This window comes from Monodon monoceros, unplaced genomic scaffold (genome assembly GCF_005190385.1).
Source record: "Monodon monoceros isolate NGI ecotype Baffin Bay Population unplaced genomic scaffold, NGI_Narwhal_1 Contig174_ctg1, whole genome shotgun sequence".
Lineage (NCBI taxonomy): Eukaryota > Metazoa > Chordata > Mammalia > Artiodactyla > Monodontidae > Monodon > Monodon monoceros.
In genome coordinates, this window is record NW_021697627.1 from 1,736,649 (window position 1) to 1,764,058 (window position 27,410).

Consider the following 27,410-nt stretch of genomic DNA (forward strand, 5'->3'; position numbering starts at 1 on the left):
GATTGGTCTGTTCATATTTTCTAATTCTTCCTGATTCAGTCTTGGCAAGTTGTGCATTTCTAAGAATCTGTCCATTTCTTCCAGGTTGTCCATTTTATTGGCATAGAGCTGCTTGTAATAATCTCTCATGATCTTTTGTATTTCTGCAGTGTCAGTTGTTACTTCTCCTTTTTCATTTCTAATTCTCTTGATTTGAGTCTTCTCCCTTTTTTTCTTGATGAATCTGGCTAATGGTTTATCTATTTTGTTTATGCTCTCAAAGAACCAGATTTTAGTTTTATTGATCTTTGCTATCGTTTCCTTCATTTCTTTTTCATTTATTTCTGATCTGATTTTTATGATTTCTTTCCTTCTGCTAACTTTGGGGTTTTTTTGTTCTTTCTCTAATTGCTTTAGGTGCAAGGTTAGGTTGTTTATTCGAGATGTTTCCTTTTTCTTAAGGTGGGCTTGTATTGCTATAAACTTCCTTCTTAGAACTGCTTTTGCTGCATCAGATAGGTTTTGGGTCTTTGTGTCTCCATTGTCATTTGTTTCTAGGTATTTTTTAATTTCCTCTTTGATTTCTTCAGTGATCACTTCGTTATTAACCAGTGTATCATTTAGCCTCCATGTGTTTGTATTTTTTACAGATCCTTTCCTGTAATTGATATCTAGTCTCATAGTGTTGTGGTCCGAAAATATACCTGATACAATTTCAATTTTCTTAAATTTACCAAGGCTTGAATTTTGACCCAAGATATGATCTGTCCTGGAGAATGTTCCATGAGCACTTGAGAAAAATGTGTATTCTGTTGTTTTTGGATGGCGTGTCCTATAAATATCAATTAAGTCCATCTTATTCAATGTATCATTTAAAGCTTGTGGTTCCTTATTTATTTTCATTTTGGGTGATCTGTTCATGGGTGAAAGTGGGGTGTTAAAGTCCCCTACTATGAATGTGTTACTGTCGATTTCCCCTTTTATGGCTGTTAGTATTTGCCTTATGTATTGAGGTGCTCCTATGTTGGGTGCATAAATATTTACAATTGCTATATCTTCTTCTTGGATCGATCCCTTGATCATTATGTAGTGTCCTTCTTTGTCTCTTCTAATAGTCTTTATTTCAAAGTCTATTTTGTCTGATATGAGAATTGCTACTCCAGCTTTCTTTTGATTGACATTTGCATGGAATATCTTTGTTTTTTTGTTTTTTTTTTTTTGCTTTACGCGGGCCTCTCACTGTTGTGGCCTCTCACGTTGTGGAGCACAGGCTCCGGACGCGCAGGCTCAGCAGCCATGGCTCACGGGCCCAGCCGCTCTGCGGCATGCGGGATCTTCCCAGACCACGGCACGAACCCGTGTCCCCTGCATCGGCAAGCGGACTTTGAACCACTGCGCCACCGGGGAAGGCCTGCATGGAATATCTTTTTCCCTTCACTTTCAGTCTATATGTGTCTCTAGGTCTGAAGTGCATCCCTTATAGACAGCATATATATGGGTCTTGTTTTTGTATCCATTCAGCCAATCTGTGTCTTCTGGTGGGAGCATTTAGTCCATTTACATTTAAGGTAATTATCGATATGTATGTTCCTGTTCCCATTTGTAAATTGTTTTGGGTTTGTTATTGTAGGTCTTTTCCTTCTCTTGTGTTCCTTGTCTAGAGAAGTTCCTTTAGCATTTGTTGTAAAGCTGGTTTGGTGGTGCTGAACTCTCAGCTTTTGCTTGTCTGTAAAGGTTTTAATTTCTCCATCAAATCTGAATGAGATCCTTGCTGGGTAGAGTAATCTTGGTTGCAAGTTTTTCTCCTTTATCACTTTAAAAATGTCCTGCCACTCCCTTCTGGCTTGCAGAGTTTCTGCTGAAAAATCAGCTGTTAACCTGATGGGAATTCCCTTGTGTGTTATTTGTTGTTTTTCCCTTGCTGCTTTTAATATGCTTTCTTTGTATTTAATTTTTGACAGTTTGATTAATATGTGTCTTGGCTTATTTCTCCTTGGATTTATCCTGTATGGGACTCTCTGTGCTTCCTGGACTTGATTAACTATTTCCTTTCCCATATTAGGGAAGTTTTCAACTATAATCTCTTCAATATTTTCTCAGTCCCTTTCTTTTTCTCTTCTTCTTCCGGAACCCCTATAATTCGAATGTTGGTGCGTTTAATGTTGTCCCAGAGGTCTCTGAGACTGTCCTCAGTTCTTTTCATTCTTTTTCTTTATTCTGCTCTGCAGTAGTTATTTCCACTATTTTATCTTCCAGGTCACTTATCCGTTCTTCTGCCTCAGTTATTCTGCTATTGATCCCATCTAGAGTATTTTTCATTTCATTTATTGTGTTGTTCATCGTTGTTTGTTTCATCTTTAGTTCTTCTAGGTCCTTGTTAAATGTTTCTTGCATTTTGTATATTCTGTTTCCAAGATTTTGGATCATGTTTATTATCATTATTCTCATTTCTTTTTCAGGTAGACTGCCTATTTCCTCTTCATTTGTTAGGTCTCATGGGTTTTTATCTTGCTCCTTCATCTGCGGTGTGTCTGTCTTCTCATTTTGCTTATCTTACTGTGTTTGGGGTCTCTTTTTTGCAGGCTGCAGGTTCGTAGTTCACCTTGTTTTTGGTGTCTGTCCCCAGTGGCTAAGGTTGGTTCAGTGGGTTGTGTAGGCTTCCTGGTGGAGGGGACTAGTGCCTGTGTTGTGGTGGATGAGGCTGGATCTTGTCTCTCTGGTGGGCAGGTCCACGTCTGGTGTTGTGTTTTGGGGTGTCTGTGGCCTTATTATGATTTTAGGCAGCCTCTCTGCTAATGGGTGAGGTTGTGTTCCTGTTTTGCTAGTTGTTTGGCATTGGTTGTCCAGCACTGTAGCTTGCTGGTCGTTGAGTGAAGCTGGGTGCTGGCATTGAGATGGAGATCTCTGGGAGATTTTCGCCATTTGATATTACGTGGAGCTGGGAGGTCTCCCATTAACCAGTGTCCTGAAGTTGGATCTCCAACCTCAGAGGCACAGCAGTGACTCCTGGCTGTAGCACCAAGAGTCTTTCATCCACACGGCTCAGGATAAAAAGGAGAAAAAGTAGCGAGAAAAAGTTAGTAGAAATAGGAAGAAAGGAAGGAAGGAAGGAAGAAAAAGGAAAGAAGGAAAGAAAGAAAGGAGGGAGGGAGGGAGGGACGGTTGCAGGAAGGAGGGAAGGAAGGACAAAAGAAAGAAAGAAAGAAGATAAAATAAAATAAATTATAATAAAGTTATTAAGTTAAAAAATAATTATTTAGAAAAAAAAAGGACAGATTGAACCTTAGGGCAAATGGTGGAAGCAAAGCTATACAGACAAAGTCTCACACAGAAGCATACACACTCACAAAAAGGGGAAAAGGGGAAAAAATCATAAATCTTGCTCTCAAAGTCCACCTCCTCAATTTGGGATGATTCGTTGTCTATTCAGGTATTCCACAGATGCAGGGTACATCAGGTTGATTGTGGAGCTTTAATCCACTGCTCCTGAGGCTGCTGGGAGAGATTTCCCTTTCTCTTCTTTGTTCTCACAGCTCCCGGGGGCTCAGTTTTGGATTTGGCCCCGCCTCTGCGTGTAGGTCGCCGTAGGGCGTCTGTTCTTCGCTCAGACAGGACGGGGTTAAAGGTGCAGCTGCTTCTGGGGCTCTGGCTCACTGAGGCCGGGGCATGGGGTAGGGAGGAGCACGGAGTGCGGGGCGGGCCTGTGGCGGCAGAGGCCAGCCTGACGTTGCACCAGCCTGAGGCACGCCGTGCGTTCTCCCGGGGAAGTTGTCCCTGGATCCCGGGACCCTGGCAGTGTCGGGCTGCACAGGCTCCCTGGAAGGGGTTATGGATAGTGACCTGTGCTCGCACATAGACTTCTTGGTGGCGGCAGCAGCAGCCTTAGCGTCTCATGCCTGTCTCTGGGGTCCGTTGTTTTAGCTGCGGCTCGCGCCTGTCTCTGGATCTCCTTTAAGCAGCGCTCTTAATCCCCTCTCCTCGCTCACCAGGAAACAAAGAGGGAAGAAAAAGTCTCTTGCCTCTTCGGCAGCTCCAGACATTTTCCAGGACTCCGTCCCGGCTAGCTGTGGTGCACTAACCCCTTCAGGCTGTGTTCACGCCGCCAACCCCAGTTCTCTCCCTGCGCTCCGACCAAAGCCTGTATCTCAGCTCCCAGCCCCGCCCTCCCTGGTGGGTGAGCAAACAAGCGTCTCGGTCTGGTGAGTGCCGGTCGGCACCGATCCTGTGTGCGGGAATCTCCCCGCTTTGCCCTCCGTACCCCTGTGGCTGTGCTGTCCTCCGCGACCCCGAAGCTCCCCGCTCCGCCACCCGCAGTCTCCGCCCGTGAAGGGGCTTCCTAGTGTGTGGAAACCTTTCCTCCTTCACAGCTCCCTCCCACTGGTGCAGGTCCCATCCCTATTCTTTTGTCTCTGTTTTTTTTTCTTTTCTTTTGCCCTACCCAGGTACGTGGGGAGTTTCTTGCCTTTTGGGAGGTCTGACGTCCTCTGCCAGCATTCAGTAGGTGTTCTCTAGGAGTTGTTACACGTGTAGATGTATTTCTTGTGTATATGTGGGGAGGAAGGTGATCACCGCGTCTTACTCTTCCGCCATCTTCCCCTCGTCTCTGCATTTGTTATTAACTCCTGCATAATCACAGCTGCCAGTGCCAGTTGTCTTTGAGAAATAAATTTCTAGGCCTTGGTCTCCCAGCCTGTATACCAAACTGTAGCAGATTTGTAGGCTCTGACTTGCCCCTTGTTCTTTTTTTTTTCTAGATGTTGGGAGTAGGAGTTTATTAATTAATTTATTTTTGCTGTGTTGCATCTTCATTTCTGTGCTAGGGCTTTCTCTAATTGTGGCAAGCAGGGGCCACTCTTAATCGCGGTGCGTGGGCCTCTCACTATTGCGGCCTCTCTTGTTGTGGAGCTCAGGCTCCAGACATGCAGGCTCAGTAGTTGTGGCTCACGGGCCTAGTTGCTCCGTGGCATGTGGGATCCTCCCAGACCAGGGCTCGAACCCGTGTCCCCTGCATTAGCAGGAAGATTCTCAACCACTGTGCCACCAGGGAAGCCCCGCCCCTTGTTGTTCCGTAAGAAAGCCAGAATAAACCTTGCCTTCTGAGCACAGTGAAATCCATAGCCTCTTGGACTAGGGGGATTAGGGCTTGGAAGATGGAAGGTATCTGAAAAGGTCCTCCCCTGCTCCACCTTTCTCCCAGGAAAAACAAAGAATAAAAACTTAATGGTCTTCTGAAATGGCAATCTCCAAAACTCATGGCCACTTCTGTGATCAGTACTTCAGCTTGTATTTATTGAAAGCTGGTTTTCCCCTTAAGACCTTACTCCATTTTGGTCTTTTCTTCTGCATGTATCTCAGTGCTTGTAAGTGGACCCTTACTGTTTCTATGTCCTCCGTTTATCTTAAGACAAATCTAGCTGTTCTGCTATTCTTTTTGTTGCTGTCACTTACCAACTTTCCTGATCATTTCTCCCACACTGAATGCTTTTGCACTGACCCACTGTGGTCCCAGTAATTACGCTGCTTCTTCACTGTGAACAGTCCAGATGAAACTCTGGCCCTGGCCTTTTGTTTTCTTTTTTATTGTGGTAAAATATACATGACATAAAATTACTGTTTAAAAAATGTTTTTAATTGCTATTAAATTTTTAAGGAATTGTCTTCTTCACAGGAACTGCATTCTTTTACAGTCTTACAGTGCACAAGGGCTTCAGTTTCTCTACATTCTTGTCAGCACTTGCTGGGTTCCCCCCATGCCCCTGAGGAATTTTTTGAATTGTGGTTAAATATCTATAATATTAAATTTATCACTTTAATCATTTTAAAGCATGCAGTTCAGTGGTACTAAAAACATTCACATTGTTGTGCAACCATTGACCACTGTCTTTTTCCAGAAATTTTCATCATACCCAAGTGAAACTCTATACCTATTAAACAATAACTCCTTATTCTCCTCTCCCTCAGCCACTAATTGCCATCATTCTACTTCCTATTTCTATGGTTTTAACTAGTCTTGGTATCCCATGTAAGTGGAATCATACAGTATTTGTCCCTTTGTGCCTTGTTTAGTTTACTTAGTGTAATATCTTTAAGATTCATCCTTGTCCTAGCATGTATCAGAATTTCATTCCTTTCTATCTGAGTAATACTGCGTTGTATGTATATACCACATTTGTGTGTGTGTGTATGTGTGATTAGTGATAATTATTTACTTAATTATTTTTTAACAGATCTTTATTGGAGTATAATTGCTTCACAATACCGTGTTAGTTTCTGTTGCACAACAAAGCGAATCAGCCATATGCATAGACATGTCCCTATATACCCTCCCTCTTGAGCCTCCCTCCCATACTCCCTATCCCACCCCTCTGGGTCATCGCAAAGCACCAAGCTGATCTCCCTGCGCTATGCTGCTGCTTCCACCAGCCAACTATTTTACATTCAGTAATGTATATATATCCAGTATAAAATACAGTATTGTTAACTATAGTCACCTGCAGTCACTTATCTGATAACTGGAAGTTTGTACCTTTTGACCATCTTCACCAATTATGGCCCCCCTCTTGGCTCCCTGACTCACCTGCCAACCACCTATCTGTTATCTGTATCTGAGTTGTTGTTGTTTTAAAGATGCCACATATGAGTGAGATCACATGGTATTTGTTTTTCTCTGATTTATGTCACTTAACATAATGCCCTCAAATTCCATTCATGTTGTCACATATGCCAGCATTTCTTTCTGGTTTTGTAGGTGGATAATATACCATTGTCTGTGTGTGTCTATATCATCTTCTGGCTGTCTATATCATATATATATGTATATCATATGAGTGTATGTGTGTATATCATTGTAAAATTTGATTCATCCATCCTTGGACATTTAGGTTTTTTCTATGCCATGGCTATCCAGTTATGTGTTAGAAATTTTGGGTCCTCAAGAAAAATTTTCCCAAGTAGAATTTCTGGATCATGTAGTAGTTTTATTTTTAAATTTTTGAGGAACCTCCATACTGTTCTCCATAGTGGCTGCACCAGTTTACATTCCTACCAACAGTACACAAGGGTTCCCTTTCCTTTTCTCCACATCTCTCCAATACTTGTTATTCTCGTCTTCTTGATATTGAGCCAGGTGTGAGGTGATATCTCATTGTGTTTTTTGTTGGCATTTCCCTGAAAATTAGTGACTTTGAGGATTTTCATGTACCTGTTGGTTAGCTGAATGTCTTTTTTGTTTGTTTGTGCTATTGAATTGTTGAATTTGGATATTAACCCCTTATCAGATATATAATTGCAAATACTTTCTCCCATTCAGTAAGTTGCATTTTCATTTTGTTGATGTTTACCTTTGCAGCTAGTTCTTGTATATGATATAAGATAGGAGTCCTCTTTCATTCTTTTGCATGTGGCTGTCCAGTGTTCTCAACACTATTTATTAAAGAGACTCCCCTTTCCCCAGTGTATATTCTTGGCCCCTTTTTCATAGATATTGATCATAGGTGTTAGGGTCTATTTCTGGGCTGTCTGTTCTCTTCCATTGATCTGTGTGTCTGTCTTTATGACAGTACCAAACTGCATTGGTTACTATAACTTTGTAATATAGCCTGTGATGCCTTCAGCTTTGTTCTTCTTTCTCAAGATTGCTTTGGCTATTCCAAGTCTTTTGTTCTATACATATTTTAAGATTGTTCTAGTTCTGTGAAAAATGCCATTGGAATTTTGATAGAGATTGCACTGAATCCATAGATTGCTTTGGGTAGTATGGACATTTTAAACAATATTAATTCTTCCAGTCCATGTGCATGGAATATATTTCCATTTGTTTATGTCTTCAGTTTCTTTTATCAGTGTCTCATAGTTTTCACTGCAGGTCTTTCACCTCCTTGGTTAAGTTTCTCTGTTAGTCTCATTTCTCTGTTAGTCTGTTAGTAGTATATAGATATGAAGCTGATTTTTGTATATCAAATTTGTATTCTGCAACTTTACTGAATTTATATGTCATTGGCAAATATTGACAGTTTTTCTTTTTCCAATTTCAATATGTTTTATTTTTTTTCCTAACTGCTCTAGCTGGGACTCCCATTACCATGTTGATTGAAAGTGGTGAGAGTGAGCATCTTTGTGTTGTTCCTGATCTTACAGGAAACGCTTTAAGCTTTTCACCACTGAGGGACATTTTAGCTGTGGGCTTGTCATATATTGTCTTTATTGTAATGACATACTTTCCCTGTAATACCCACTTGTTGGGAAGGTGGTTATTTTTTTAATTACAAAAGGATGTTAATTTTTGTCAGATGCTTTTTTCTGTCTATTGACATGATGCTATGATTTTTATACTTCATTTGGTTAAGGTGATATATCATATTGATTTGCAGATACTAAATTATCCTTGCATCTCTGAAATACATTCCACTTGATCAATGGTATAAGATTCTTTTAATATTGTTGAATTTAATTTGCCAGTATTTTATTAAATTTTGTATCTATGTTCAATAGAGATATTGACCTGTAATTTTCTCATAATATCCTGTCTGGTTTTGGTAGTAGAGTAATGCAAGCCTCATGAAATGAGTTTGAAAATGTTCCCTCTTCTGATTTTGGAAGAGATTGAGAACGATTGGTATTTATTCGTCAAATATTTGGTAGAATTCATCAGTGAAGCCATATCGTCCTGGATTTTTGTTTGTTGGGTGTTCTTTCATTACTAATTCAATCTCCTTACTTGTAATTGATCTGTTCAGATTTTGTTTCTTTGTGAATCTCTTTTTAGGTTGAATGCTCCTGTGAATTTATCCATTTATTCTAGATTGTTCATTATTGGTGTATAATTATTCACAGTAGTCTCATAATCCTTTGTATTTCTGTGGCATTAGCTGTAATGCCTGCTCTTTCATTTCCAGTTTTATTTATATGAGTTCTGTTTTTTTCTTGCTGCATGCATGGTAGTTCTTTCAAACTACCAATGGCATTTTTCACAGAACTAAAACAAAAAATTTCACAATTTGTATGGCAACACAAAAGACCTCAAATAGCAAAATCAAACTTGAGAAAGAAAAACAGAGCTGGAGGATTCAGGCTCCCTGACTTCAGACGATATTACAAAGCTACAGTAATCAAGTCAGTATGGTACTGACAGAAAAACAGAAATATACATCCATGGTACAGGATAGAAAGCCCAGAGATAAACCCACACACCTATGGTCACCTAATCTGTGACAAAGGAGGCCAGAATATACAATGGAGAAAAGACAGCCTCTTCAATAAGTGATGCTGGGAAAACTGAACAGCTACATGTAGAAGAATGAAATTAGAACACTCCCTAACACCGTACACAAAAATAAACTAAAAATGGATCAAAGGCCTAAATGAAAGACAGGACACTATAAAACTCTTATAGGAAAAACACTCTTTGACATAAACCACAGCAAGATCTTTATTGCCCACCTCCTAAAGTAATGAAAATAAAAACAAAAATAAACAAATGGGACCTAATTAAACTTCAGAGCTTTTGCACAGCAAACGAAGTAAGAAAGAAGACGAAAAGAGAACCCTCAGAATGGGAGAAAATATTTGCAAACGAAGCAACGTACAAAGGATTAATCTCCAAAATATACAAACAGCTTATGGAGTTCAATATCAAAAAAACCAAACAACCCAGTCAAAAAAGTGGATGGAAGACCTAAATAGACATTTCTCCAAAGAAGACATACAGATGGCCAGGAGGCACAAGAAAAGATGTGCAACATCACTAATTGTTAGAGAAATGCAAATCAAAACTACGATGAGGTATCACCTTACATCAGTCAGAATGGCCATCATCAAAAATTCTACAAACAATAAATGCTGGAGAGGGTGTGGAGAAAGGGAATCCTCTCTCACTGTTGGTGGGAATGTAAATTGGTACAGCCACTATGGAGAACAGTATGGAGGTTCTTTAAAATAACAATAGAGCTACCATATGACCCAGCAATCCCACTCCTAGGCATATATATGGAGAAAACCATAATTTGAAAGGATGCATGCACCCTGATGTTCACTGCAGCACAATTTACAATAGCCAGGACATGGAAGTAACCTAAATGTCCATCAACAGAGGAATGGATAAAGAAGATGGGCACATATATAAATGGAGTATTAGCCATAAAAAGGAATGGAATTGGGTCATTTGTAGGGACTTGGATGGACCTAGAGTCTGTCATACAGAGTGAAGTAAGTTGGAAAGAGAAAAACAAATACCATATATTAACGCATGTATGTGGAATCTAGAAAAATGGTACAGATTAATCTATTTCTAGGGCAGGAATAGAGACACAGATGTTGAGAACGGACATGTGAACACGGACGGGGGAGGGGAAGGGGAGGTTGGGACAAATTGGGAGAATAAGATTAACATGTGCACTACCACGTGTAAAACAGATAGCTAGTGGGAACCTGCTGTATAGCGCAGGGAACTCAGCTGGGTGCTCTGTGATGACATAGATGGGTAGGATGGGTGGGGGTGAAGGGAGGTCCAAGAGGCAGGAGATATACATATAGCTGATCCACTTCATTGTATAGCAGACACTAACACAACATTGTAAAGCAATTATACTCTAATTTTTAAAAAAACATGTTTATATATATATATAAAAAGCTGCTGACTTCTGGCCTCTTAAGATTCATGCTAAGAAATTTGCTGATCATCTTAATGGGATCCTTTGTATGTAATGAGTTGTTTTTCCTCTTGTTGCTTTCAAGATCTGTCACTGACATTCGACAGTTTTATTACTATCTGTCTCAGTGTGAGTGTGGTGACTTTATCATTCTTAGAGTTTGGTGGGCTTGTGTATTCATATCTTGGAATCAGATTTGGGAAATTTTTGGTCATTAGTTTTCAAGTAACCTTTCTGCCCCTTTCTCTCTCTCTTTTCTCTTCTTGGTCTCCCACAATGGGTGTGTTGGTCCACTTGATGGTTTCCCACAGGTACCTTAGTTCCTAGATCATTCCTCAGTCTATTTTATTTCTATTTCCTCTGAGTTGATAATTTCTATTCTACAAGTTCACTGTTTCTTTCTTCTCCCTGCTCAAATCAGATTTTTAATCCCTCTAGTGAATTTCTTGTTTCAATTACTGTACTCTTCACTCCAGATTTTTTTCTTTTGGTTCCTTTCTGTGGTTTCTGTCTCCTTATTGATTTTTCCATTTTACTTATACATTGTTTCCTGACTTTGTCTGCATCTTTCTTTAACTCTAGGCATTTTAACTACAGTTATTTTAAAGTCTCTATAATTCTACCATCTGGTGTTTCTCTAGGGCGATTTGCTTGATTGGTCTTTTTCCTTTGAATGGGCCATACTTTATTTTGTTGTATGCCTATTGATTTTTTTGTAGTTGTTAAAAATTGGACATTTGAATCTTACGGTGTGGTAGTTCTGGATATGAGATTCTCTCTCTTTACCAAGGTTTGTTGTTTTGTTTAATTTTGTTTTGTTATTGTTGTAGAGTGTCTCTTTGTTAGAGATCAGCCTGTGATGCAAATCTAAGGTCTTCCCACGTCATCTTTGATCCTAGACTTGCATGGTGACTTTCTAAATTTCCCCAGATGGGGTTGGTTTTGCATGTTCTAGTGCTTAATGTCTCTTCAAAGGGGATAAAAAAGGATAAATGAAGGGGAAAATAATAAAATTGATACTGTTTCCTTCAGTCCCCTACATGCTTCTTCACATGGAGGTGTTTGCAACACTGGTGGCCCACCTCTGTGTCTACCCTTTTATGATCAGGTGTATTTATAAATCCAGAGTCAGAACACAGATCCCTGACATTTGGAGGACTGAGTCTTTATTGCCTACCCTGGCTCCTGTGAGTCGCTCCAAGAATTTTAGTATGGCCGCCTGCCATGGCGCTGTGGAGTGGAAGAATAAGTACTACTACACTGCTTTTGGTTTAAATGAACCAAAATTAATTACAATTTACTGACCAAGTATTTCTCTGGAAATTGCAAGCCTTTGAATAGACCTCAGAGTTCCAAAATAATTATATCAGTTTCTGTCAGTGTAGTTGTTGTCTAGATGTGGAGACAGATTCCTGGCTCTGTCCACTGTGCCATCTTCGCTGATGTCACTTCAGCTTCTTGTTCCTGACTACCTCATCACTGTGCCCTCCCTGGCTGTCCTCCTCTGCTCCAGAGGTGAAAAGTCAAAAGATACTCTATTCAGACTGTAACCATTAGTGCAGCATACCTGTTGAAGTATTCCCATTGCAGTTGTTTTCTGTAACTGCTGTAGCCACCTCTACATTCTCTGCTTTGTCTTTGCCCATACCACCTTCTGTCTTTATGTCTGTTTTTTTTCCTTAGGTTTCATACATCATAATAATCAGTATTTCTCTTTGGAAATACTCCTTATCCCCTTTGTTCATTCCACCTGCCTGGTGTAATGCCAACTCTGGATATCCAAAAATATAACTAGGCAGATGAAAATGCAACTGGATCTTCATCGCTGAAGATCATTTTAATACCTGTTTCTCCACAGTCACTAGTATTATAAAAGTGCCACAGTGAGATACCTTTTTTGTTAAATATTAATTCTCAAACTCTCTACCTCTCTGCAGTATATTTCTATAGAGAAACCATCAATCTGTCAGTGTCTCCACATCAAATAAATTAAATGCAGGGACTTCCCTGGTGGGGCAGTGGTTAAGAATCTGCCTGCCAATGCAGGGGACATGAGTTCAATCCCTGCTCTGGGAATATCTCACGTGCCGTGGAGCACCTAAGCCCATGTGCCACAACTAGTGAGCCTGCGCTCTAGGGCCCACGAGCCACAACTACTGAAGCCCACGCGCCTAGAGCTGGTGCTCTGCAGCAAAGAGAAGCCACTGTGATGAGAAGCCTGTGCACCGCAAAGAAGAACAGTCCCCGCTTTCTGCAACTAGAGAAAGCCCACGCACAGCAACAAAGACCCAACGCGCCAATAAATAAATAACCAAACAAAAAAATTAATTGCATTTGTGCCCATCTTCTGGACGCTCATTCAGTCTTTTTAATCATTAATGTTTATTATTTCAATGTCAGTACCTAATCAATTCAGTGTAATATATCAGCTTCTGAGGTGCAATACCAGTATTTTTTAAAATTATTGTTACCATTGAAGAGTATAATTACAATAGGCACAATAGAGATTATACTAATCCTCTGGTATGTGAGAACTTTGGATGGGGAAAGAAAGAGGTTTAGTTACAGATAATTTGTATAGAACCTATGGAACCTGTTTAACCTACACTTAAATTAGTGTGCTCTGCTCATAGACCATAGTAAGATACAAAAACAAGATTATTTTTTCCCTGCAGGAATTTCAATAAAGCTGTTTTTAGTAGCTGTAAATATTTTACCTGTAAGGAGACTTGATAGGTTTCTTGGATATGTTAATTTTGCACTTGGAGTATTTGGGTGAACGTTTATTCATTTTGAAAGCTTTATTGAAATGTCTGTCAGCATAAAACAGAAGAATTTGCTCTAACTCTAAAATTGCCTTCTTTACTCACAAAGACTCCTGAGTGCTGCTTACCCTTTTCAACAAAGTGTGTTTCACATTTTTCTTTTAGAAAAATAAAACTAGATAGTGTTGATTCATAAGAATTGTTCTTAAAAGAGATTTAGTTTTTAATAAAATAATAGACAATGAAATTGGTTTTCTTCCTGCATTAAATGATTTGTGTACTTTCTTGTGACATCTGAGTAAAAAAGTAAGAGAAAAAGTTCCATGACTATAATTGCTATTTTTCCAGTTTTAATTCAGAAGTTTTTACTTTCTAAACCTAAAGAAAGTGCTTATTACTTTTAGCTGGAGGAGAGCAGGAACGTTCAGAAGCAAGTGAAGATTCTGCAGAAGAAGCAAGCCCAGATCGTGAAAGAGAAAGTTCAGTTGCAGAGTGAACACAGCAAGGCTATCTTGGCAAGAAGCAAACTAGAGTCTCTTTGCAGGGAACTTCAGCGTCACAATAAGACATTAAAGGTTAGTTGGTTTCTTTTTCTGTTTTACAGGAGGTACTTAGGCTGATTTTATAATTACCCTGTATGTATTTGAAGTAAATCCTTGTGTCATTTGCTTTAGTGGGACTTAGTTACATTAATGGGTGCTGGTTGATAAATCCTGGGTACAATTGCTCTGGTAGATTAGGTTTCTGAGCAGACCAGTCTGTGGGGTCCTCAGAGACAAACTACCTTGCTTTTTATTTTGCTTGGGCTAATGCTGTGTGTGATGTCATTGTAAATCAAAGACTTTTTATATCTAACATTTGGTTTCAGATTCAAGGAGGAGCTCCTTACCTCATACTTGATCACAGGGAAGCTAGAATGTATTGATGTTTATGTCAATAATCCTCCTGCTTAGGAAGTTTAAGGTTGCTGCATAGTCTTCTGACCATTAATGTAGTTGATTACCATGTTCTCCCTGGATAAGGAATGAAATGGCTTGGCTGAAATGAAGAAACTTACAGACTTGAGTCAGAATGAGTTTAAAGGAAAAGCATGTGGCGGAGCTCTCCTATGGATGCTAATTGGGTAGTTTGCTTTCTACTCAGTGCATTTTCAACTATTTAGTTGCTGAATACTTCAGAATACTAGTCATACCTGAGCTGATATAAAGGAATTAGTAAAGGAAGTGAAGGAAGAGGGAACAGGTATCAAAATTTGTATCAGTAGGGGAAGGAAGGACAAAGAGTAGACTCTAGAAAGAATCTACCTCCTATAATGGGAACATGTCTGCCTTTAGCAATAAAGAGGTACAGTTGGAGTATGATTTTCATTGAGCATGGTTGATCTCTGATTACCCCTATCTCTGAAAGTCCCAAGGACCTAGAATATAGGACAACTCAAGAAATAATCATCTAGTGTGTGGGTATTTTTTTTCCCTTTGCTTTTGAAACCTTGGATTTAGATATAGTAAAAGTAGATTTTTTTTCTTACAACAGGTCAAAATTTTGACTGAACTAATAATGGTTTAGTTTAAGGTCTTTTGGCATTTGAAAGAGTTGAAAGTAAGCTTTTTAAAATAAAGATTCCATTTGTCACTTGCCCTCTAGGGAATGGAAGATGTGACTCAGAAAGTAAGCTGCTAAATGGGATATATATCACTTGAGGCTGATCTAAGAAGATGCTCTGCTTAACCAGTGAGGAGGATATTTGGCAAAATAATGTGGAAGAAGCACACTGTGTGGACAGGCTCCTCACTTGTACTGTAGTATAGTGATTATGTAGATGGTCAGATAACACTTTATTTATAGCAGGGCAGTTTGTGTTTCTATGATTACTCTGTCTAGTTTGGAAAATCTGCTTGATTTTCAGTGAGAGCTTTCTGGCTGTAGACCAGAAGGGAGAAGATTTTAGTTCAGAAGTAACACTTTGGGCAGCATTATATGAACCCACGTAGCGGCAACATCTTTTTTTCAGCATTTGCGCTGTAGTTTCACAGTATTAACAAAAAGATTTTGGTTAATTAGGAAGAAAATATGCAGCAGGCAAGAGAAGAAGAAGAAAGACGTAAAGAAGCAACTGCACATTTCCAGTTTACTTTGAATGAAATCCAGGCACAACTAGAACAACATGATGTACACAACGCCAAACTCCACCAGGAAAATATTGAACTGGGAGAGAAACTGAAGAAGCTCATTGAACAGTATGCACTGAGGGAGGAGGTAAAGGTGTTTTCTGTGTTTAGACATCTTGTTATTTCCAAAAACTTTGTGCCACTTTTTACAAATTTTATTGTCACCGGACAGTTTTAGAACTTATGCATATTTATAGTGGAAGTCAGTAATTTCTTAGGAAAAGGTTAGGCACTATGTGAACTGAATTGGGATCATCACTTGATGTTCCAGGAGTCAGTGGATTTGGATATGTAAGGTAATTTCTAGGAGACATGTTAAGTAGTACTTGTTTCCCATGTAGTACTGGAAGAATATGATTTTAGCACAGAGACAGTTTTTCCCATATCTGACCTAACAATAAATAAATATTTGGCACCCAAATACTGAATATCTCAGACTTCTGTAATAATCTGTACAGTACAGTACCATTGCTTTCCCCCTACTATATTGTATTTGGGAGAAGAAAATAACCCATCACCTAGTCCTGTTGGTATACTTAATGAAGTAAAAAGTTAATAGGAATGATCTGTGGCTGCAGAACCTGGTCATTGCAATTACTTTACAAACTAGTCTGGAAGTTGGGTGGTGTCTAAATTAAAAGCAAATTGGTGATAACCTGCTCATCTAAGTTTTGTTACTCTCACAGGTCAAACGTGCAGGATGAGAGGCTTTGGGTTTTCCAAAGGGTTAATACCCTGTCTTTAATGTGCTTTAAGCTAGTAAAATATTATTCTTTTATGTATTTTGATCCTTATGCAAACAGGTAAAAATTGCTAACTAAAAAACATTATCTCCAGTTAAAATGGAAAACTTCATACGTATTTTACAACAACAACAGAAAAAGATTGTGGCATTTCTGCAGTTTTCAATTCAAATTTCAGATTATTTCAATTTATAATTTTACGTAGTGTTTGAAAACATTTTTAAGATTTTGAGCATTTTCCAAACCATTCTTCTATCTTTTAACAGTTTTCTAACTTCCATAATTTGAAAATTAAAAGTAGAATTCATCAGTTAGTTTCAGCAGTTATTCACTTATGTGCCTAGTAACATTTTTTATCTACTTTCAAGCAAATCCAAGATGATATATTATTTCACTCCACTGTTTAAATGCATATCTTGAAATGGCAAGACTTTTTTGAAGCAGAATGCAATACCATTTTCATACCTAAAAATTTCACAATAACTAATCAAATACTTTATCACTGTTTACATTTCTCCATCTCCCACTTTATAAGATTGTTTGAATCAGGTCCAAATAAGGCTTAAACAATTGATTGGTTGTTATGTCTCAAGTCTTTGTAATATATAGGTTTCCCTCTCTTTTTTTCTCCTTGGACTCTGTTTATTGAAGAGACAATTTTTAAGCCTATGCAGTGAATTTTCTTTTTTCTTGTATTTATTTTTATAGAGTCAGCACTTTCTTAAAGGAGTCTTTTATGTTTTGTTGTTTTCAAGAATGACAGTCTACCTGGCTATTAATGTAGTGAATTTGGAAAATGTATGTCCAAGTCATATTACTTTTAAATCTTTTTTGAGATATTACAGAATTTTGTCTTCCTTTGGGTAAGAATATAATTTAATAATCAAACTGTCTGCAATTCAAGACAGATCTGGTACAGTCCTCAAAAGCTAATTAGGTTATATCTTATCAATTAGCCTTTCTTTCTGTTACATGGGTTATTTAACTAAGAGAGTTACTATTTCTCTGAGATGGATGTTCTGATTACTTTATTGTACATGAGTGCCACTTAACAGTTTAGTTTGGAAATATGACATCTTCTCTTACCAAGTGTTTACTAATGTGTCAGGCACCAAGCCCCTTAGTTTAACCATTGCATTGATTTGTACAATAACTCTGCAAGGTAGATGTGTTTATCAACTTTTTTAGTTAAGAAAACTGAGATTCATCAATGGGGAGAATTTGTCCAAGATCCTCCACTAAGCCAGGATATGACTCCAGGCTATTCCTACCATTATGCCATGGTACTACATACTACTACCTACAGTATGAAATTCTGGAAAATTTAATGAGGAGAAAAAAATGTCCAGGAGTCCTGTGTATGATGAATGGGTTTAATAGTTTGAGCTCCTTTTCAGTCTTTTTCTTGATAGTTTGAGCCTGATATTCAATATAGAGCAGAAATAGGATATACAAAACTGTTGATGGTAATAGCCCACCTCCAAAAAGGAACAAGTATAGGGAAGTAGAGGGGATATTTCTTGTAGGTGTAGGGTGGTTTGCAAGGTAATATAAATAGATTCTTCTTCAAGCATATGCACAGAAAGACCCAGTGTTGTTAGCTATCACAGTATTGGTAGGAACAACAGGGAGGCAAGATACTGTAACTTGTGTTATATACCCCCCTCACCAATGTGTACCCTTTTTCATTAAGTGATGGAAGAAATTTTATTTTCCCTCTAGCATATTGATAAAGTGTTCAAACACAAGGAACTGCAACAACAACTTGTGGATGCCAAGCTTCAGCAAACAACACAGCTCATAAAGGAAGCTGATGACAAACATCAAAGAGAAAGAGAGATGGTAAGTTAATTATAGTGTCAAAATTGTTACCAAAGCCGCTTAAATCTCTTAAACTCATTCAACATTATTTTACATAGATCTTGGGTCATGTGATTTGTTTTTTTACTGTCTAGATTGAGAAATGTAAGAATACATTTGGTTTTGTATTTCTGATGAAATTTTCATATAAAATATATACTGGAACTATTATACCAAGTTTAATGGAAACACCTGCACATGTTTGATTTTCTGTATGTAGAATGTTGTCTTGATTTTTAGATAGTGAGTCACCAGGTTCAAGATTTGTGCCAGTTATTGGCAAATTAGGCCTTGAGAGTGAGGGGCAATTAAATTTTACACCAAGTTTTTTCACACCAAAAACGGGTCTCCTACACTCTCTGTTACATTTTTTCTAAAAGTTTAAGAAGGTAAACTGCTTGTTTAATTACTCTGGTATAACTTTCTGATGAAATTTAACAGAATTCTCTATTTCCTAATCATATGGTATTGTTCCTTGAGTCTGCTCAGATTATTTTGCTTGTCAATTGTGAACATAGTGAAATCTCATATTTATCATACATAAATTAAGTCATCTGTGCTTAACTTAAATTAATAAAGTGAGAAATGATTATAGTAATGTGGACTGTTCCATCCAGCATTTCATTCAAGTAGCCTAGGCCCTGAGGTAAACATGGTACAGCATACATATACCATGAGTAGTATTCCTGTGTGTCTCTCATGATGTAAACAGCTCACCCTTAGTGTGAGTCTAGGGTTTAGAGACATACATTTTTTACAGCATGGACCTTCAGTACAAAGCCATAGACAGTGAAGATACAGTTGCTGTTTTCAATGTGGACTATGAACTGCTTGCACACATGAGTGTACGTGAATGTGTCTGTGTACATACATAACACATGTACATACATACATGTATTACATAAGTATACTCTCTGGTTGCTTTGAGGATATTTTAAGGCTTATTTACACTGTATGTAACATTATTTCAGAAGTTCAAGGATTGAATTTCACAGCTGCCTACCAAGAAAATTTACTGTACCATTTTCTTAAAAACACGGGTGTATTAACTAGATGCTCATCTGCCCCACTTTTAAAAAGGTAATTAGAGACCCAGTTTGTCTTCATTGCTTTGCTACACATACTTTCTACCTGCCTCATCTTGCCTCTCATGACGTCAATGAGCTTTCTCAACCACCCAGATAAGGTCAAGATTCCTCACCCTGTTTTCTGCTTTGAAGTGTAGATATCTGATTATTTTCACCTATAACAGAACAATTTAACCCTGAGGTTTTTTTGTTTTTTTGTTGTTTTTTTTTTGCGTCACACGGGCCTCCCACTGCTGTGGCCTGTCCCGCTGCGGAGCACAGCCTCCGGATGCGCAGGCTCAGCACCCATCATGGCTCACGGGCCCAGCCGCTCCGCGGCATGTGGGATCTTCCCGGACCGGGGCACGAACCCGTGTCCCCTGCATCGGCAGGCAGACTCTCAACCACTAAGCCACCAGGGAAGCCCAACCCTGAGTTTTATAAACCTTACTATGCCTCTCAGGTACTTTTTCTCCGTAAGTGGTTTAAAGATTATTTCTGTATTCCTAAGTATTAACAAGGGTTTAACAGATCAAAGATAGGGATAATTGGCAATTGATGTAATAGGATGTTTCACTGACCCATGATTCTTGTTAAAATAATGAAAGGAGAGGCTTAGTGTTCGGCCATCTGACACTTTAGTCAAATGTGTAATTACTACTAGTATTTTGCCAGAATGTTTCTGTTTTCTAGCTATTAAAAGAAGCAACAGAATCGAGGCACAAGTTTGAAGAAATGAAACAGCAAGAAGTACAGTTAAAACAACAGGTAACTTGACAGTAAAGGTTAGCAGAGTTTGTGAGTCTCCTGGTTCCCAGCCAGAGCCAGAACTGAACTGAATAATAGGTCCTTTGGCCTCCTGAAATTTTCCTCTTCACTTCGGGTGACTTACTTATCATGTTTTGACTAGGAATTTTCTCTGGAAGTCCTGTATCCCAAGAAACCCCTCAGTTCAGGCAAACTGGTATGTCTGGTCAGACTGTTTTCAGTGTTCCCATTCTATCGATACTATCCTGGATAGTTTCTCCAGTATCTTTTGAGTTTCTCCTATGAGGAAAATAAAACAGGTAGAAAGTACATATTTTGTTGTATGTGTAGTGTTAGGTCCACTTCCAGGTAAGGTTGCATGTTTGTTCTTTTTAAAAGAATTGGGGTTCTCCCTGGTTTTCAGTTCAGCCTTCTTGTGTTGTCCTTTCCAGTTTCTAATTTGGTTGCCTTGTGTAGAGTAACGGGAGCAGATGCTGCATCCTTGCTTTAAAGGAAAGATATTGGAAGGATTGTGCTTCTCATCTTGTAAAGTTTTACCAGTTTATTTACCTTCTTTATTATCCCTGTATACTCAGTGATTCATATAAATGGAGAAGAGAATTGATGTGGAGGGTGTATAAAAAAGTCTGTATTTGCTTTGGGAGATGGTCTTTAATGTGGGAGTCATTGATAATTTCTCCAGGATAAGACACCAAGAGGACCTATTTACCAAGCTCACAGGCCAGCTCTGATTCTGTTGTAATGTTATCAGTGCAATTTCTGTTTTTAGGGACGTGTCACTTTTTGACATTTCCTATCTAATCATTAGTTTTCTTTACTGCCACCTGCTCCCTGAATGTGGCTGTCCTTTCCAAGTATTAGTCTCATTGTATGCTCTTACTATGTCAGTTTCCAGCTTTCATTGATGATTTCATAGTCTTACTGGTGTGTCTTGACCACTGTTTAGTAATCTAGGCACATAAGTTCAAGTGTATGGTAGTTACCACTTACTAACTACACAGTATTGGCCAGCATTGAACTCTCAGGTGGAACAGTATACTTGGATGTTCCATTTTCAATAAAAATGGACCATGCTAAAACTGCCATAACTTCTAATTTCCCTTAAGTGTCATTGCATCATATCCTACTCCCTCCCCATCCTATTCACATGGATCTATTTAATATTCCTAATATAGCACTAATGAAAGTGGAAAAGCCACTTTTTTTGTCCTCCATCTTTTATTCTTTTCTACTTCTCTTTGGCAAACCACTTTATTTTCTGAACCTCTGTTTCCTTGTCTTGAAGATAATACAGTTATATTACAGTAGCACTCCCCTCCCCAACTGAACTCATTTTCTGTGGAGGAGGAAAAGGTGACTCTGCATTCTGTATTCTCTTTAGTCTTGTCAGTTAGCATTATTTTCCCAGCTAGAATAAAAATTCCTTGAGGGTAGGGGTTAAAATAAAAATTGTTATTTCTGCCTCTTTTCGAAGATCTTTTTCTCAACCATACTCCCACTAAATTCTTTCTCCTTCAGCCAAACTATTCTTTGACTTCTGTTGTATTTTCCTGCTTAGGTACGGAAAGACATAGCCTTGATTTCAAGCTAATAATTGTGGAGGTTGTACTCTGAAAGAATGATCTTTTTCTAAGAACAGTTTTACAAATGTAAGGAGAAGGGTAGTGCATAAAGCATTATAATTATATGAAATGTGTAGTTATACCACTGTAGTTTATATTGGTGAAATGAAGCTAGTAAATATACATTTTAAACATGTACAGTTACATTAGACCAACAAAATTTCATAAGTCTCAGTGCATTTCAGTGAGTTATAAGAATTTTAGCCATTTATGTCTGCTCAAAGATTTATTATGCATTTGCCCTCATTTTTTATCACTTATAACAAGTAACTAATGTTTCGCCACACTATGTTATTTTGATAGTCTTTGGGATTTTATGTCACTTATCTGGAACTCAGAATATTTGATACTTTTTTCTGTAGCTTTCTGTTTATATGGATAAGTTTGAAGAATTCCAGACTACCATGGCAAAAAGCAATGAACTGTTTACAACCTTCAGGCAGGAAATGGAAAAGGTATTTACATATTTTTAGTAGAATATCACTACTAAATTTATAAGAGGTTATTTTAAGCATAATTACTATTTGGATGGAGTCTGATCCTGATCTTAACTTTATCTTTTCTTATCCTCTGCTGGCTTATTTAGAAATTTTGCCCTGAAATTACCCCAAGTTGCTAATGATCTTGATACTCTTAAATTAAATTTTTGTACTAAAGGCGAATTGTTGTTAGGAATAGATTTTTAAAAGAATCACTTCAGATGATCACTCCCAGTTCTTTCATAAAACATTGGTAGATTATTTGCCTAAAATGTTTTTAGTCTTTTAAATTGGATCTCTATACATATAATACAGAGAGACATCTTTATAAAATTTATAAAGTAGTTAAAGTTTGGTGTACAAAAATGTTTTGGGTCATTCTACTTCAGAATGTGGGCTAAAGGACAATTTTAAAGTGTATAGTTACCTGCCTCTTTCTCAAAATAAGCAGGGAGTACCTTGGTTTGGAGCATGGATGCTGGAACTGAGATCTCTTATTTGCGTTGTGTGAATTCCTTGGGGCAAGCTGTTTAGCTTGGCATTTCCCCTTAAAATTGGGATTTTTTATAAAAGGTGGTCAATGGAGGATAAGTAACAGTAGGGCCTGGAATTTTGTAAGCGTTCAATAGGTATTAGTCATGATTATTATTAAATCTTAACAAACATAGTGGTTTAGAGCACATGCCTGGCAGTCACATTTCTTGGATCAATAATTGTTGTCATTTATCATAGACCATGGGCCAGTTGTTTAACCTTTCTATTCCTTTTTGTTCCTTTATTCTTAAAAATGAAAGTAATAAATGTATCTGCTGTATTTCAAACAGTGCTTGGCGATGTTAAGTGCTCTGTTTACCACCTTCAGGTATTTTTAGACCCAGTAATGTGGAGAATTCAGTGACAGTCCTCTCAGTTGAGGCTTTGGTCGAGGGACACAGTGGAAGTGTCAGCTGGACTCCAACACATGTATGCTTTTGATGAAGGACAGTTTAAGACGGGGACTCCCAAATTTGTTATCCTGCTGGAGAATCCTTTGGACTGGAACACATTCCTCTCTGCTAGTGGCTGTAGAGGTTACTACAGATCAGCACTCAAGCCACATAGTCTTTGTCTCACTGCATGGTGGTATTTTGTGGGTAATTAAAATACCGTGGCACACGGCATTGGCTCTGTCTTATCCTTGTTTCCCTCAACAGTGCCTGACTCAATATCTCTACCTAGAAAAGACCTAATGTGCAGACCAGCAATAAAGTATTCTTAGAAACAAGGGTGATAGACCAGCATACCTGAATCTTATTCTGAATTTCTGAGAACTGAGATCTTGTAGCATGGGACGTCATTTTTTGAATCATTTTATCTTTAACAAAGTCTGAAATAAAACTGTCTTGTGAGTTGTGAGGATGATTAAAGCTAAGGATTTAATAATTAAAGTTTTTTTTCCTGATCACTTGTTATCCTGCCTCTAGTTCTGATACTAATATGTCTGATGATTCTTAAATCTGTTGGGGGCTGTGAATCTCTGTCCTTCCAAGAATCTGATGAGTTACTTGAGAACATGGACACTTTTTTCATACAACTTGGGGAGAAGGAGTTCTCATCTCTTGTTACCTCTAGCTGGAATGAATTGCACTCCAACCCTAATTGAGAGTTCAGAATGTGGTATCTGAAGTTTCCATGTGCTGCTGCTTCCTGTGAAACTGAGGAGATCAAATATGTTTTTCTCATAATATGCAGCTCTCAACTTTGGTTCCTACTGCTCTACCATAGGGACTTCTGTTAGCTCTGCATGTAACAGACCATCACAGCCACTTTTATAAAGATATAAATAGCTATCAGCCATGTGAGACAAGTACAGTGAGTGTTGAGGGATTAGAAGAACATTATAAAATGTTTTTGTGGTGGGTCAGGCAGTTTAGAATTTAAATTTGCAATTTTGTTGGTTCACAGATGACAAAGAAAATTAAAAAACTGGAAAAAGAAATGATAATATGGCGTACCAAATGGGAAAATAATAATAAAGTACTTCTGCAAATGGCTGAAGAGGTGAGAAGATTTTACATGACTGAATAGAAAATGCTCATTTATTTCAGTATTAATGCAGGCTATAACTTATGAAGGTTTGCTAGGTAACTGTAGGTTTGATTATATGTTCTCTTTAATACAGTGATTTAGATTGTTGTGAGAGAGGCGTTTAAACTTTTTTTCTTAATCAGTTAGCTCATGTTTGTGGTGTAGACAGCTATAAAGTATCTGGGTTTGGCTTTGTTCCATAGCAAACTTGAACTTTTGCAGAATAAACTTGTTAAACCTGGTGTGCTGTTGCCCCCATAGTTAATTAGTTAGATATCTGGTGTGGTCCAAGAATTTGCATTTCTTTCAAGTATTATGGTAATACTGATGCTCTCGTTGGAAGGCTGCAACCTGAGAGACTCTGCTCTTCAGAAAACACAACTTTCTTTATATTTTTTATGGAGAGAGCACAAACTCAGCTGCTTTTCTACCTTGACTTATTATTTTACAAAAGGCAACACTGTACTGTTTGTCTGGTTTGCTGTAAATAAAGTTGAAATGTATTTCATTTGCAGTTAGTAATTTTCTCACTTTAATATACTTGATAAGAGTAATGTATAATATTTCACAAGAGAAAATATTGGAACTCAAAAGTGGTGGAAGGAAAGAAAACTTGTAGAAATAAGAACTTTCATCTTCTTACTTATAGCATTTTAAATTAAGATCCTGAATTTCCATAATACTTTATTAAGTCTACTTAGTACTTATTAAGTCAAGAAGTGGATTTTGCTTGCTTTCAAGAAATACAAGAGAATTTAATTTTTGCATTGCTCCCGAATAGTTGTAACTATTTAAATATAGTGGTGTTCAAGAAATGATAAAAAGTAGTTTACAGATTGGCTCAGATAACTTAGTTTTGTACATAATAACCTAACTTGTGTTTCCAAATATGAAGCTTCCATAAATTTTGTCTTTTTTTCCCCAGAAAACTGTCCGTGATAAAGAGTACAAGCCCTTTCAAATAAAACTGGAACGATTAGAGAAGCTGTGCAGAGCTCTTCAGATGGAAAGAAATGAGCTCAGTGAGAAGGTGGAAATCCTGAAAGAGCAGGTCTCTGTAAAAGCAGCGGATGTAGATTCAGCAACACCTGTGATACAGCCCTGCACTGCTCTTGATTCTAAGAAAGAGCTGAACACCTCCTCTAAAAGAGCTCCAGGAGGCAACCTGAAGGCTAAGCCCAAAGGAACAAATGAAACAAAATGCAGCTTAAAAGATCCTCTCCACGTGATCTTTTCTGGGCATTGATTCAGTTGACTAAGATGAAGTGTGATCACTTCATGAGAGATATATTTTGCATATAACTTTTCTATAGTAGTTCCTCTTCCTTTTGTGATGAAAATTTTCTTACTTTTTCTACCGTATCTGTATTTTCTTAGCTGTTGGACTACATGGTACAGGAGGCTGCTTAGCAGTTTAGCAGTTAGGCATTGTTTTAATGTATACATTTTTCCACAGCTGTATTATACACATCTGCCTTCTTTTTCCTTCATTGGACTGTATGTGTTCATTGCCTTCTCCTTTGAATGTATTGGTTCATCTGCTCATTGCCTTCTCCCTGCCTCTTGCATATATTTATCAGAATTAAATTGACACTTGTCTGATAATGGTTCCTTTTTGTAAAAACTAATACTAATTTAAACTCTAGTTCATTAATGTAAAAGAATATAAAGATGATTACTTTTGTCTAGTAGCTCATTTAAATGCCAGTATGTGATATGAAGAAACACAGCATATTTGATTCGGATTCGTTTTTGATAATATTTTTATCACTTAAACTGAGATAACTGCAAGTTTTGACTCCTTCAAAGTTGTGGCAGAATATGTAAATGAAGATGTCATTTGTAGAGAAGGCATTATATTCAGGCAAGTTGTTGGACAGACAGGTTGAATGTGAATTAAAAATATTTGTATTTAGTTACAGGTTGGAACAGATGATTGAAGAAAAAAAATAGTATTTAGATCTTTGCATTTAGAAGGGGGAAGTTTTCTGAAGTTTGTTCTTTATTTAACTTTGTTAGTTTGATATCTAACAGCTGAATAATCTTATTTATATGTTCCTGTCACATTTATGATCTAAAATGGATTCAAAATTTAATTATATAATGGGAAAGAGAGCCCCAGATGTGAGATACTTACAAAGTTCCATCACTGACCTTGATGATCAAGGGTCCAGACAGTACATGAAAGCAAAACAAAGTACATGAAAACTGACTAACTACCCTACCAAAATTAACAAAAGCAGATAAAGTTCTTTAACAAATTTTTATAAATATCTCCTTTAGTTACTGAGTTAAATATTGGACTCACTTCTATGAGAGGAAATGAACATGTATGTTAGAAGTAAGAATTTACCTTAAAACTAATGTGATCATATTTCACCAGAACCCTGCTGCATGTAAGATCCTGACATTTAATGTTAAGGTAGTTGTGTGGCACACACAACTTCGTGGCACTTGTTTTCTGTGGAAAGTAAATCTTGGGCTGAAAGCAATGTGGTTGACAACATTTAAATCTACTGTTTTGGGTGTAGCTAGGTATATTAGATAATTGTGTGAAATAATACAGAGATATACAAAGGTTCTGGGTTCTGTTTGGGACGTATTTGGTTTCCCTTCAGAAATCTTCCTCTGGTTAATTGTTATTATATGACCCTTTTTTTCCTCAACCCTTGTTTGAAAACACTTTAGCTGGATGATGAAAAGTTTAAAGGTTGTGAAGAGTTGAATTGTGCTTGTCGCATCATTTTGTGGAATCTTCTAGAGTTGTAAAATCTATAGTGGCAGTGGATACCAAGGTGTAGAAAAAATGTGGGTGTAGAATAAATGACCATTTTATTTTGAGATGTGTAGGAAGACATTTTGTGGTTATGAGACCAATTTTTTTTAGTTACTTTTGAAACTTTTATTACAGTTGGCTATCACCATACATTTCTCAGGTGTTGCAGAATTACCTACCTCTTTCAAACTGTAAATGAAAAACTGAAAAGTGCTAATACACTGCTTTATTTTTACAGCTTACATTTTTCCTGAAGATAAAAAATTAATGAGAGTCTTATTTTGCAATTCAAAGACATTTTGTAGATTTTTCATAAATATGAATTTTATTTCATCTGCTCTGTTAAAGGTTCAGTAAATATGTAATGACTAATTTAACTGTCTCTGTGTATTCTTTTAACTTAATGTGACTTCATATGACAATAATCAACTGAAAAGATAATTGTGAATGGCTGATTTCTCAGGCCTTGG

At 37.7% G+C, this 27,410-nt stretch overlaps 1 protein-coding gene across 2 annotated transcripts in view; it reads left to right on the forward strand.

Moving 5' to 3' along the window:
- LOC114892067 (gamma-taxilin-like) overlaps window positions 1-27,288 on the forward strand; it is a 58,233-nt gene extending 30,945 nt beyond the window's left edge. Inside the window, exons 4-10 of one of the 2 annotated variants that reach the window (XM_029216805.1) lie at window positions 13,795-13,965; window positions 15,452-15,646; window positions 18,024-18,143; window positions 19,922-19,996; window positions 21,981-22,073; window positions 24,042-24,137; window positions 25,090-27,288. In XM_029216805.1, coding sequence (XP_029072638.1) covers window positions 13,795-13,965; window positions 15,452-15,646; window positions 18,024-18,143; window positions 19,922-19,996; window positions 21,981-22,073; window positions 24,042-24,137; window positions 25,090-25,410 — 1,071 coding nt within the window. In that variant the 3' untranslated portion in view covers window positions 25,411-27,288. The remainder of the gene's footprint in view (window positions 1-13,794; window positions 13,966-15,451; window positions 15,647-18,023; window positions 18,144-19,921; window positions 19,997-21,980; window positions 22,074-24,041; window positions 24,138-25,089) is intronic. The other variant, XM_029216838.1, reaches the window with a different exon arrangement.
- The last annotated feature ends 122 nt before the right edge of the window (window positions 27,289-27,410 follow it).